Source organism: Cricetulus griseus (genome assembly GCF_003668045.3).
Source record: "Cricetulus griseus strain 17A/GY chromosome 1 unlocalized genomic scaffold, alternate assembly CriGri-PICRH-1.0 chr1_0, whole genome shotgun sequence".
In the NCBI taxonomy this organism is placed as follows: Eukaryota; Metazoa; Chordata; class Mammalia; order Rodentia; family Cricetidae; genus Cricetulus; species Cricetulus griseus.
In genome coordinates, this window is record NW_023276806.1 from 84,165,889 (window position 1) to 84,180,209 (window position 14,321).

Below are 14,321 nucleotides of genomic sequence, written 5' to 3' on the forward strand. Positions count from 1 at the left end.
AATAGTGGTACCAGCTGAGGCCCAGCCTTCAGTGGTGAGCATTTCATACTCAAATCACAACAGTAAGTAAACTTGTACTGTTTTGCTGTTATTACCATCTTTGTTATAGACACCATCTGATGGACAATAAAACCTTCCTCTTCTGACAATCTGAAATGTAAGAAATCACAGGTTTGAGGACAGAGCGATGGTTCATTTGATAAGGTGCTTGTCACACAAGGAGAAGACCTGAATTCTTATCCCTAGACCCTACATAGAAAAGCTGGGGTGGTGGTGCACACCTATAATTCCATCACTGTAGAGGCCTCTGCCAAGGAGGATCCATGGGACTTGCTGGCCAGCCAGTCTAGCCACATTGATGAGCTCTAGGTTCAGTGAAAGACCCTGTGTTAGTCTGAGAAAACACAGTGGAGAATGACAGCAACAGTCACCCAGTGTTTATTTTATGTAAGAATATACCAGCCTAGTGTGATGTGCATGTTTTTATTCCAGTATTGGGGAGGAGGGGGGCAAGAGGCAGGTGGATCAAAACAAACAAAACAAAGAATACAAATATAAAATATAGCATGTCAGTGGCTCACAGTAAATCCTTAATAATTTTATTTTGAGAATTTATTAGATCAGTTTGTGTTTCAGTGTCAGACTATTGTCTAGTATGAAAGGACATTAGGTGGAAATGAAAGTAACACTCAGGTTATTTATTCATCCCGATTTGAGATGGAGGTTACTCTGTGTAGCTCAGACAGGCCTTGAATTTAGGATTATCCTGCCTCTGCCTTCTTAGTGTTCTTGTGCCACCATGCCAAGATTTTGATCCTCTTAACATTACTGTTTTTTTTTTTTTTTAAAGCCATGAAAATGTGCATTTATCCTCTCTCCCTTTCTTTTTTTTACAGGAATACCAGTGTATTCAGTAGCATGGGGCCCCGATTCAGAAAAGGTTCTTTATACAGCAGGCAAACAGCTCATCATTAAACCTCTTCAACCAAATGCTAAAGTTTTACAGGTACATCTCAGGCCTTTGTAAGTTGCTATCTTTCTCTACATCACTTCGAAGCTGGGTGGTCCTTGCAGTTCCTTCCTTCTGGTTAGTCCCCTGACTGTCTGAGAGCTTTGAGTTTGCAGTTTTATCAAACTTTAAGGGTATTTCTGTTCATGTTTCCCAAAAGATTCACTTTTCTTTGTTATTTCAGCAGACAGTGTTGTAGTCAGTCATGCAGGTGTTTGGAGTGACTAAGTTGTCATGTGATTCAGCACAAGATAGCATCCTTCAGTTTACGGAGTCAGCCTCCAGTGTGTAGGTCTGAGATGAAACAAAACTAAACGAAACTCTTAAGAGTGCTTGATTTTGTTTTTAATCATCACTGCCATCAGTTCAAACACTTGTGCTCTGTCAAAGGCCTAGCATTCTTTTAGTATTTTTAGAATGGAGGAGTCAATATAAGACTTAGAACCAAGTATGTGCATATAACTTTATGAATAATATAGAAAGCATTTGGCATAAGGATAGATGTTGAGCTGACGTTTGCTTTGTCCTATTCGGAAAGAAGGGATAGTTTTTAGGAGCTAAATCTTAAAGAATAGGTGAGGAGGTGGTCCTAAACTCAAGGAGTAGAAAAAAACTGGTTATTCAAAAATTCAAGGGAAAGGGGTTAAACAGAATTACACAAAAGCAAGCAAAACAACAATGGCTGTTAAGACAGCTTAGGCAGGGCCAAATGAAAGACACACTTTCAAGCTAGTATGCAAGATTTGGTTATTGATTCTAGTACTGAAAGACAGAATGATTTCTCTTACATTTTGGTCAAGACACAGTGTAGTTTGGATTTTGTCTTACTTTTCGGTTGCTTCGATAACACACTATGACCAAGGCAATTTATAGTGTTTACTGCTCTAGTTGCTTGAACCTTGGAGAGCAGGGGCCTAAAAATGAGGTGTGGACTAAAGTCTCATGCAGTAGCCAACTTTATTCAGAGCATCAAACAGTTTATATTCTGAAGGTTAAGAAGAGTAACCTGAATAAAGTGTACAATCAGAAGGACAAGCCACATTAGGCAAAAACATGTTTTTCCTAGAGGCATATAAATAACAGCTGAAGTAAACGCACCCCTATCCACTATGCCTAGGAGGAGTGTGAAAACCCATTCCAAGAACAATTCTGTGTTTTGAAGAAATTGAGGTTACAAGACTCTTGTTTTCTAGGAGTTCTCTCACAAGCACTCAGAATTCTCAGATGACTCCATTCTTTTATTTTAACTGCATATATGTTTGCATGAGGGTGCTGGGTCCCCTATAACTGGAGTTACAGACAGATGTGACCTGCCATTTGGGTGCTGGGAATTGAACCAGGGTCCTCTAGAAGAGCACTTAACTGCTCTTAACTGCTGAGCCATCTCTCCAGTCCCCAATGACTCCATTCTTGAACTTTGTTCCCGCATTATAGAAATAAGGGTTTATTTGAGGGTCCAACTTTAAAAGTCACCATAGTCTTTCACAGTCTCAACACAGTTTAAAAGTTGTCTCTTCTGAGACTGAAGGCAATCTTTTAATTATAACTCCTTGTAAAATCAAAAAGCAAATTATACACTTCCAACATACAGTGACAGAATATATATTACCATTCCAAAAGGAACAAATGGGACATAGTGAGAAAATACTAGATGAATCAAAAAACAAAAATGAAATCCAGCAGTGCAAACTCCAAATCCGGTAGCCCCATGTCTGTTGGCAAAGGGCTTAGATGACTTACTGCAGCACAATTTCTCAGCTGGTTCCAGTCCTTGTATGCAGCTCTCCTTGGCAGATGTCACATGGGTTTTGCATCTCCACCATCCTCTGGTCTCCAGTGCAAACCAGGTTTCACTTTCATAGCTTCGTGCAGTGGCCTCTCAGGGCCTCCATACACCCTGCCACATACCTGGCCTCACCACCTTTCTTTAACTGTAGAAGTTTCCACAACTCCTTTACTCACTCACACATCATCCTTAGGACTCTAAAGCCAGAACCATGTGGACAACACTGCCAAGTTCAACTGCTCTTGCTTAAACTCCCACAGCTTTGGAGTCAGGCACCTGGGTCAGGCCTTCACTTGCTTACCTCTATGTGATGACACAAAGTTTTGAATCTCTTTGCATCTCAACTTTCTTGTCTCTGACAGCAATACCTACTTACTTGTTTATGAGGATTAGTGTCTGGTATGTACTAAGCACTCAATAATATTGAGTAGCTGTTACTGATGCTGTTATGTTATTATGAGTTAATATGCCTTCTTTCCCCTTTAATCAGTTAGAGAGTTCAGAAAAAAAAAAAAAAGATGTAAGGGGCACTGGAGCAATAGCTCAGCCATGAGAATACTAGCTGTTCTTCTAGAGGACACAGGTTAGATTTCCAGCATCCACATGGCTCACAACTGTTTGTAATTCCAGTTCCAGGGGATCTGATGCCCTCTTCTGGCCACCACAGGCACCAGACATGCATGTGGTCTTCAGATATAACATGCAGGAAAACACATATAAAATAAGAAAACAAATTAAAAATTATTTTAAAAAAGATATAAGGAACTTGGTGATGGAGATTGACAGGCTGAATCAGGTATAAGAAGCGTTTTAAGTGTTCTAAGAAGCATAAGTTTGGGGACTGGAAAGATGGCTGGGCAGTTAAGAACACTTACTGCTTTTGCAGAGGACCCTGGTTTATTCCCAGCACCCACACGGCAGGTAGCATCTGTCTATAACTCCAGTTCTTGTGAATTTGATGCCCTCCTCTGGCCTCTGGGTGCTGCACACATGTAGTCTACATACATACAAGTGGGTAATTGAACACATAAATTAAAAATAAAAGAATCATCAGTTTCAGAAGTTGGATAAATGTAGATTTCATGCAATAAAGAGATCAAGGAAACCATATATGTTACCTCTTGTCTATCTACCTTTCTGTCTATTATTTATATCAATTATTAATCAAGGAAATAGCCTCCAGGCTACTCTTACAAAGGCATTTTCTCAATGGAGGCTCCCTCTTCTTTTCTAGCTTGTATTAAGCTGACAAAAATGTAACCAATAAATCTACAATGAAATTAGACAGCAAAGACAGGAACATGGATCTTTTCATTTATACTTTTGGTTTACGTTCATGTGCATTAAGACATCTGTAATTAGGTTTATATAAACAAAACTTGGTAGTTTTGTGCATCATTATAAAATGTACTTTAGGGCTTCTGTGTTAGCCAGAATAGAAAAGAAAATATACCCATTATCACAATTCACTGGAGCGAAAGAGGGGTTAGAGTATAATTAGAAATGAAATGCAAATTATCCATTCCTTTTGGGAATCTAAACTTGTAGCAATTCTCCAGGAATATAAGCACATGCAAGTGTGGATGATCCACAAAAGGGCATATTAAGTTTAGAACTGTAAGGCTAGTTTCCTTTAAAGCACCCCACACATTCAGAATCCAGTTTTATATGAGGTAGCATATTTATACATTCAGTATAAATATACTACATGCTAGCTGTATGACAGTATTGGCTATTAAATAGAATAGAGCAGCACTTGGGGACATATTCCAAAGCAGGTTAGCATGTGTGAGGCCCTGGGTTTGATCACAGCATCACACACACAAAACAAGCAAGCAAACAAAAATTGTCCTCAGTTTATTTTTTAAGAGAAATAGAGGATGTTTCCTGTCAAAAGAGCTTGTTGTTCTAATGGATTGGAAATTTATATATATATATATATCCTATATGTCTCTGGATCACTTATGTTTAAGAATAAGGAAAACATGCTTGCTGTATAGATTGCACGTTTCTGGGTAACTTGTATATGTCTGTCTATAGGCATTTTGTATGTATAGAATATATGTTTATTACAAAAAATGTTTCATCATATGGTAAGTCAACAGAGAGTTTGTAATAAATCCAGTTGTGACCTAGACCCATAAAAGTAAAAAGGCTTAGGAGATGTAAGGAAAGAGAGAGAGAGAGAGAGAGAGAGAGAGAGAGAGAGAGAGAGAGAGAGAGGAAGAGGAGAGAGACAGAGAGAGAATACTAAAGATGTTTATGTGGTAAAGTATGAAACAAAAGAAAAAACAGTCTGGCATATAGCTAACTGGTAAAGTATATTTTATGTGTGAGGCCCTATGATCAATTACTACTCCTCTCTCCTGACCACACCCCCGGGAATAAAAGGAAAGAGAATTTTGTATGTAAGTAAGCATGAAGACAGTATCACTGAGAGGACCAGCAGTACAAAGGAGATTTGAAGTCATCTGATATCTCAGATTATATCGCATTTATTCCAGCTCATTATGCTAAAGTCAAGCTTGAAACAATAGCAGCAAGCAGTTTTCCAATTAGAGTCCAGGCAATTGAGCAAATTCATAGGATGTAAGCTATAAAGTGGATGTCATGGTGCTAGATGCTTTCCTTGATGTAACTGGAATGAAACAAGCAAATGAGGAATTGCACAGTGGCTAGTGAAGAAAATAGGAGTCCATGAAAAGATGATGAGAAAAAAGAAAAAAGAAGGACACTAGAAAGAGGTGACAAGCTGAGCTTGACAGTGGTCCACAGTCGCCCCAGCTACTTAGCAGGGTGTGGCAGAGGTATGTGGTTTAGGTCAAGCTGAGCAACACAGTAAGATCCTCAGCTCTTAAAAAATAAAAACCAAAATAAACAAATAGATAAAAAAATAAAAATCCAGAAGCAACAACAACAACAAAAAACCTAAAAGGAAACAGAAAACAGTTTTTTTTTTTATAGAAAAAATTTCATTTCTAAAGTTGTAAATAATATCTTTTCCTCCCTTCATAGTGGAAAGCCCATGAAGGCATTATTTTAAAAGTCGATTGGAACTCAGTCAATGATCTTATTTTATCTGCTGGTGAAGACTGTAAGTATAAGGTATGTGTCTTAGCTTCATTTCCTGTTACTGTGATAAAACACCCTGACAAAAGCAGCTTTAAGAGAGAAAGGATTTGTTTGGCTTACAGTCATAGGTGACATCATTACAGGCAAGTCAGGGTAGGGACTTCAAGCAGCTAGTTACACCAACAGTCAAGAGCAGAGAGAGGATGAATATATGTGTGCTTGTGTGCAGTTCATTTTTCAACTTTTAGAGTCCAGGACACAAACGCAGGGAGTCACACTGCCCACAATGAGTGGGTCTTCCCACTTCATTTACGTAATCAAGACAGAACCCCACAGATGTCCCCAGGCCAACCTGCTAGACAGTCCCTTACCAAGATTCTCTTCGCACAAAATTCTATATTGTGTCAAGCTGACAAATAAAGCTATGATAATATATAATGTTAGACTTACTATTGGCTTAAAAGAATATAATCTAGGGGAAAAGTACTTACCATATAAAACTAATCTTTTAGACTTTTATCTATAGTAATTGAGCAATTTGGTTTCCAGCTTTAACTATTTAAAGTTCTCATAATAAAATTTTGATTTAATAAGCAGCAACATCAATTTAGCTCCTTTTTTGTGTTTCAATTTGAGTCAGCTCATTATTTTACTTTACTCACTTAATGGTTTTAAAAATCAATTCTACTAGCTTCCTAAATATTGTTCCATTTCAGACCATAATAATTTGTGGGTGCTAAGATGTTCCCCCCTTTCTGCAGTACTGGAACCATTGATATACTAGGTAAAATGTAACTGTAGCTTCCCACAGCTGTTTGGCCCCAAATAAACACATGGACACTATATTAATTATATAACTGTTGGCTGATGACTTGGGCTTCTTATTGGCTAGCTCTGCCTTAATTATTAACCCATTTCTATCAATCTGTGGATTGCCATGTGGCTGTGGCTTACCGGGTAATGCCACAGCATGTTGTTACTCCTTTGGCAGCATCACGACTGTGTGGCGGGCTCACTCTGCCTTCCTTTCCCAGAATTCTGCTCGTCTCCTAGTCTCACCTATTTTCTGCCTCATTGGCCAAACAGTGTTTTATTCATCAATCAATAAGAGAAACATATAAACAGAAAGACAACCCCCATCAGTAAAAGATACCCTTATTGAGGTGTATCTCTAGCTCTAACAGTAAAATTTAGTGTAACTGTAGTTGCAGGGACTTTAATAAATTATTATTAAAAGTCAATAGAAGTCTCATTTGGAAAAAAGAAATTCTAGGAAAGGCCAACCATCACCAGATTTTACTACTAAAATTTAAAGTGCTCAAGATGGGTAGATGTTATGTTTAGTCCAGGGTTAGTAATGTTGTGAAATTTTTCTTTCTGAGACATATAAATTTTCAGGAATACTGCTTTGTCCTCCCTGTATGATGGCAAAGTATCTAGTTGCTAACTCTATACAATTATGATTTCGTAGTCTTCACTTGATATTTTATTGGAAGACAAACTTTTTTGTAGTAATGTGGTGGTGCTATTATAAAACATTTAAAAATTTGATTTTGTAGGTTTGGGATAGTTATGGCCGTGTACTGTACAGTTCTCAGCCTCATGAACACCCTATGACCTCAGTTGCCTGGGCTCCAGATGGAGAGTTGTTTGCTGTTGGATCATTTCATACCTTACGCTTGTGTGATAAAACTGGGGTAAGTTGCAGCGATGAGCAATCACAGGTGTGCTGCCATAGATGTGGTAAAGTACCACACACAGTGCTTTCTCTTTAAGAAATGTTTCAACAAAAGTATTTGACTTAACCTCTCTTACTTATCTTAGTAAGGTGGTTCAGTCAATTCCTGATAATGAGATTAAACGATTTATAATTGAAGAGTGGACATAATTTCTACTGTTTATCTTTTGGAAATATTTGTTTGGAGCATGATGCTGAAGGGTGGTAAGCAGTGTAGCTGTTTAACTTTATGGCCACTCTGTATGGAGAGTACAGCTTTAAGTTTATTTTTGGTACCAATATGCTTCATAAAAATTTTTAGTTGCATATTTTTTGTAGGAATTAGTAGTAAATTTAAAAGTTGATTTTAGTGCTAGGCATGACGTTGCATGCCTTTAATTCTAGTACTTGGAAGGCAGATCTCTGTGAGTTCAAAGCCAGCTGGTCTATACAGCAAATTCCAGGCTAGCCAGGAGCAATGAGGCCCTGTTTCAAAAAGTAAGCAAACAAACAGACAAATCTCTAAAAGTTCCCGAAGGATATATATTTCTTTCTTAAGGATTTGTGTCTAGGGAGCTGGGGAGGTAGCTTGGTTGGTATGTGTCTGCTGTATAACATGGGGCCTACGTTTGGATCCTTTACACACATATAAAAGCCAAGCATGTGCACATGTCTGCCAGAACTGGTGGTGGTGGAGACATAAGGGTTCCTGTAGCTCATTAAGTATTTTGGTCTAGCTGAATAGCGAAGCTCCAGGTTCAATGAGACACTGTCTCAAAACATAGAGTGGAAGAGATAGAAGAAGAAACTTGATGTCAACTTCTGTCCCCCAAACACTGTACATATAGGTGCATGCACACTCACATGCAAATGTGTATACAGCACACACACACACACACACACACACACACACACACACACACACACACACAGGAGTGCATGCACACATACATACACAGAAAGGAAGAGAGTGCATGAATGTTCATGATTGGATACATGTGAGTTTTTTCTTTGCAAGAGTATTGTGTTTAGAACAGAATTCTGTTCTGGCAAATGCCAGTCTTGATAACATTTATCCATTGTTCTCAAAGAATGAGGTTTCCATTAAAGTGCTCCAAAAGCAGTAGCATTATATGGCTGGCAGAATCTGAGTTGTTATGTTGGCTTTCTGTCACCAAAGCAGAGTGGATAAGGAAGTCAGCTGGTAGAATAAAAGGTTTATTTTGACTCCTGGAGTTTCTAGTCCACTACCATCTGCTTCTATGCCTTTGGGTGTGTATGAAGCAACACTAGGCAACAGTGTGTGGCAGAGCAAGCTGGAAAGTGAGGAAGGAATTGCACAGGCAGGGTTCCCACATTCCCTCTCAAGGGATGCACCAAGTGCCTAAGGACTTGCTTCTACAGCACTCTACCTTCTACAGATTCCACCACCTCCTAAAAGTGCCATCCTGAAGACTGTTCAAGCCATTAACAGAAGGACTTCTGGGGACATTGAAGGTCTGAACTGTAGCAGTGGGATGATTCTGTACTATTCTTAGCCATGAGGGACTCTGATAATTGTTGTATGTCTTCCCTTCATCAAGTGCAAATTTGGGTAGTTAGAATGTTAGAACTTTATAAATAGCCCATGAACTTTTCTGGTTACTTGTTTTCCATCACATAACATTTTAGTCTTGTGCCTGGTGGAGAAGCTTTGAAATCTGGTGCTGTAAAATCCATTTTGTCACTTCCCCCATAGCTCCCTAATATATGTCTGTGAATCGGTTGAATGCTGCCTCCTAAGCCGTTCTTGCTAGTCATAGCCTCATTCCTTTTGTTTTTTTTCCTTTTTTTTGTCCCTCCCTCCCTCCCTCCCTCCTCCCTCCCTCCCTCCTCCCTCCCTCCCTCCCTCCTTTCCTCCCCCTTCCTTTTTTTTCTCTTTGTGAGACAGGATCTTGCTATGCATACCAGATATCTTTAAATATGTTATCTTCTTTATGCCGCCCAAGCACTGAGATTACAGCTGTGCAAACATCATGCCTGGCTGCCTGGCTCCCCCCCTCCCCCCGCCCCCGGGTTTTTCTATGTAGCTTTGTCGAATGTCCTGGAACTCATACTGAACTCACAGAGATCCACCTAGCTGCTTCTGTCTCTTGAGTGCTGGGATTAAAGGTGTGTACCACCACTGCTGGCTGCCTGGCTTCATTTCTATCTTTTCATAGACTAGTCTCATTTCCATCTTCTACATAGTGAATTGTACACATTCTTTTAAGGTCTGTCTCACAATTGGCTTCTTTTGATTGTGTCTTGTGTAGATAGCCTAAAGTTGGTTTAAAATGGTGTTTAAAGTCTATTTTTCTACTTCTCACTTTGATCCTTTCTTTTCTCAGCTGTAACATCAGGATGTTAGATTATCTAATGATTTAGAAACCTTGTTTTGCTTTTCTTTGTTTTCAGATGTAAGGATTTTTACCTCAGGTATCCATCAGTGATTGTGTCTAGAGAACATGTAGATTCATTTTTGTAATACATTATGCTTTTATATTATCTATTTTAGTTTTATGTATATTAATTTTGATTCTCCAGTGCATAGTGTCCCATTACTTAAGTATTATCTATACAGCACAGTAGATATTCAGTACTTTATTAATTGTGCATAATCATTTTAATGTATCATTTTGATTGCAATTTTAAAAATTGATTTATGCAAATAACTGAGTTCAAAATTTACCCCTTTAATCACCATATCCTTTTTTAGACTAATAATAATTCAGGAAAAGTAAGCTGAATTGACCAAATATGTTATAATGTCTTAGAGATTTGAGACTAACATTTTAAGTATATGTTCTTTTTATTTGATAGTCATAAATATATACTATTCATGAGACAGTGTTTGTGAAACTGGACTTTAGATATTAAAACATATAGACTTTCATTCAAGTTACTAACAGTCTGAAAGAGACTCATAAGACTTACACAGAACAGTCACTGAGTGGTATGTAGAAAGTTTGTTAAGCATTATGACCATGTGTGTGAGCCTAATTTTCCCTGTGGGACATTGATTGGAGAGCTGAGGCTTGGTGAATAGGTAATTCTCCAAGAAGACAAGGTTAAAGGAAGTGAGTTCAGGCAGAAGGAACCTCTTGTATCTCCAAGTGTGAAAGAGTGTGGCAGTTTTTTTGCAATGTCAGTAGATCTTGCATAGGATATTATCAGAGGTTGATATAGAAGAGACAGTCACCAAACTAGCCTGCTCTGGCCCTACAGAAGAGGATCCATTTAGTCCTTCAAGATCTAGTCCTTTCTGTGCCCCCCTCAGCAGCACAGATGGAAAGGTAGGATTGAACTCAGGTGTTTTCCTTTGTAGTCAGGGGAAGCTCCATAGTGACTGGTTTGGCTGTGACAGTATCAAGTGTAAGGATCCTTGAGTAGCTGGAACCCTGAAGCTGGGAAGGCAGCATTGTCTGTTTAGTCCAGAAAGTACATGGCTGCTGGGCAGTAATGCATTGGAACTTAAATGTTGGGAGTATTGCTTTGACAATGAATGGACTGTGATATGTGAAAGAAGGCAAACCAACCAAAGGCAAAGGATTAAAGATTATTAGAAAAATTAAAAGCTGCCATGCCATGGTCCACGCCTTTAGTCCTATCACTTGGGAGGCAGAGGCAAGCAGATCTCTATAAGTTCAAGGTCAGCCTGGTCTACAGAGTGAGTTCTAGGACATTCAGACTGCATAGAGAAACCTTGTCTCAAAAAACCAAAAGGAAAAAAGAAGGAAAAAGTAAAGGCTTAGCCGAGGAGTGGCAAATTGGATTCTATTTCAGGGACAATGGTGTGTTACTGCTTTTTAGATAGTGACCTTGAAAAGAGTGGACATTCCTGGAGAGCATGTGCTCTAAGGTCTGTGTGGAGGACAGATTAGAGAAGAGGTGGAAGAGAGTCAGAGTGCCTGGGCATGAGGCTCTGGGTCTCAGTGATGGGCTAGCAACTTGAGCTAAGAAGGGGTAGGTTCTTTGGTATATATCTGAGAGGAGCCGTACATAGTTATTTACATTTCTGACTACCTTATCACCTTAATTACTGCTTGCATGCTTTCTTGAACATAACCCCCTAATATTACATAAATTATTCTAATTTTTTGTTAATTAGATAACTGTTTGAACATTACAGTAATCAAGTTATCTAAATTTTAGCCTGCACAGCATTACTCAGGTATTACTAAAAGGTGCCTTATTGTGCTCTATATTTTAATTTTTTACTTTTATTTTTTAATTCTTTGGGAATTTAATTGATGCATACAGTATATTTTGATTGTATTCACCCGACTCCTTTAGATTTACCTCCCCATCTTCTCACCCCTTCCCAACTTTGTGTGTTCTCTTTTAAGATATTAAAATGAAAATTTTTTATGTTTATTTTATGTGCATTGTTGTTTTCCCTGCATGTGTATTTGTGTGAGGGTGTCAGATCTCCTGGAACTGAAGTTATAGATGGTTGTGAGCTGCCATGTAGGTGCTGGGAACTGAACTCAGCAGCTCTGGAAGAGCACCCAGTGCTCTTAACTGCTGAACCACCTCTCTAGTCCCTTTAAGGAAAAAATGTTATTAGCCTACCGAGTCCAATTTGGGTCTATCCTTTGGAGCATGGTACCTCCCAGAGGCCCACCCATAAAGAAAATGAACTCTCCCTCCTCTGGAAGTATCAGTGTAAATAGCTTCTTGGCTAGAGGCGGGAGTTCATGAGCCCTCCTCCCTGTGTGCTTGAGTGCTGAGTGGCTTGAGCTGTGCAGGCATTCTATAGAATTCTGGTTCTCATAATCTTTCTGTCCCCTCTTCCACAGTGGTTCCTGAGCCTGTGGGGGAGATGGGTGAAGTAGATTTCCTGTGTGTGGCTGAGCACTCCATAGACACTTACTCTCTGAACTTTAACCAGCTGTGAGTTTCTGCATTACCTGCCATCCACTGCATGAAGAGACTTTTCTCATGAGGTCTCAGGGCTGCACTAGATAATTCGATGAGTCCAGAGATACCAATTTAGGGGACAGTTCGATGTCTCTTTAGAAATAAACAGTAGTAGTATGCTCCCACTGGGGCCTGTGAGTCCAGAACCATGGGTTCCTTTGGGCCCTATTTGTAATGTGCTGAAGCGAAATCTTACTTTAGAAAGTTATTTCTTAGGTTTAGGCTGTTGGTTCCAGTCATTTTCGTGTATGAGTTGCTTGCTAGTACTTTATGGTCTTAACACCTTGGTGTCAAGAATCCCTTTTCCCAGTTCCCACTTCTTCATAATCTAATTTCCTGTCAGAAGGAGGGTCAGTGCCTCTTGGGTCTGTCTTAATAAACCAGTGAGTTTATTGAGCTACTTACAGGAGTATGGATGGCCCTCTACTATCCTGTCTCTTGGATAGAGTGGTCTTTTTTTCTCCTTTCCCTTTCCCCTGTCAGTTTTCGGGGAATGAACTTCCCTTTTCTGAAGGGCAGATTAATTAATTAATTAATGTCATGTAGCCCAGGCTGTCTTCAAACTTGCTACATGGCTGGGGATGATGTTGAACTCCTCCTGGCTGCTGGGACAGGCTTGTGCCCAGCTTTTGTGGTGCAGGGACTTTGGCATGTTAGATAAGCACTCTGTCAACTGAACTACAGCTCATGCCTCTGAAGAATAGCTTATGTATTCCTCAGCCCAGTAATTCTATCCAAAGGAATTTACTTCAGTGAGATATTGTATAAGTATACAAAGTCTACAATGATGTTTGTATAACATATCTCACATTTTATCATAGTATTATTCTAGTAGTAAAATGATTGACAATTGTTCTATTTCCTAAAATGCTTTGCCTCTGCTTCTCAAGTGCTGGTACTAACGGCTTGCACCACCATCTCCTGGGTTTGCCATTACTGCCTGGCTGCAGCAAGTGTTTTTAACCTTTGAGGAATTTCTCCAGTCTGAGATAGCATTATTTTAAGTGAAATGATCAAGAAATACAAAAATAAGAATGTAAGGATTATGAATATTACTGGATGATCAGTAAAATAAATCATGGTCTAAGTGAATTGCTTTTGGGATAAAATTTAGACTCGTGGGGCCATATTTTTTTTCCTACATTCTACAATAAACTTTACTTTTATCTTTGGTATCTAAAAGTGTGATTCAAATTAACATAGGCATTTTAAGTAAATATTCAGAATATGTTAATGAATTACACTAGTTACTAACCAGAATGGGATTCTAGGAGAAAGATCTAAAGTTGTAAGGTGCTTGTGTTTTGACTAGCAATGAGGCTAGCATTTATGTATCAGTAGGGGGTGCTATTGGTTATGCAGAAGACAACTTTTTTTTTGTAATTCTCATTTTCTCTGTGAACATTCAGACTTTGTTCATTCATTCATCCACTCAATTAAAATACATTTAATAATTCACTATCTGCAGGAATTTCTCCTGTCTTACGTAACTTTTCATTGTTAATGATGCATATAAGCTACAATTTGTAACGTGTTAGAGTAATATATGAGAATATTCCTAAACACCAGTCTTCCGCAAGGAGTGTAGGAACTGATTCTCCTGTCTCGTCTTAAGCCAAATTTATGTGTATATAATTTTTTGAGGTGAAGTTTTTGATCTAGTGCCAACATTTGTGCTTTTGAATGTCCTTTCAGTGTGGGATGTGTGTACAGGGAACGAGTGGAGAGGATACAGTTGTCCTTGAGACTTAAGTCATTGTTTTAAATTTGAATAAGTATTTCTTTGGAAATAACTT

General features: G+C 38.8%; 1 protein-coding gene across 2 annotated transcripts in view; it reads left to right on the top strand.

Moving 5' to 3' along the window:
• The window catches only part of Ift80 (intraflagellar transport 80), a 97,647-nt gene that overhangs the window by 29,470 nt on the left and 53,856 nt on the right, over positions 1–14,321 (top strand). For both annotated transcript variants that reach the window (XM_027391769.2, XM_027391770.2), the window contains 3 exons: positions 897–1,006; positions 5,811–5,900; positions 7,427–7,564. In XM_027391769.2, the coding sequence (XP_027247570.1) occupies positions 897–1,006; positions 5,811–5,900; positions 7,427–7,564 (338 nt within the window). The remainder of the gene's footprint in view (positions 1–896; positions 1,007–5,810; positions 5,901–7,426; positions 7,565–14,321) is intronic.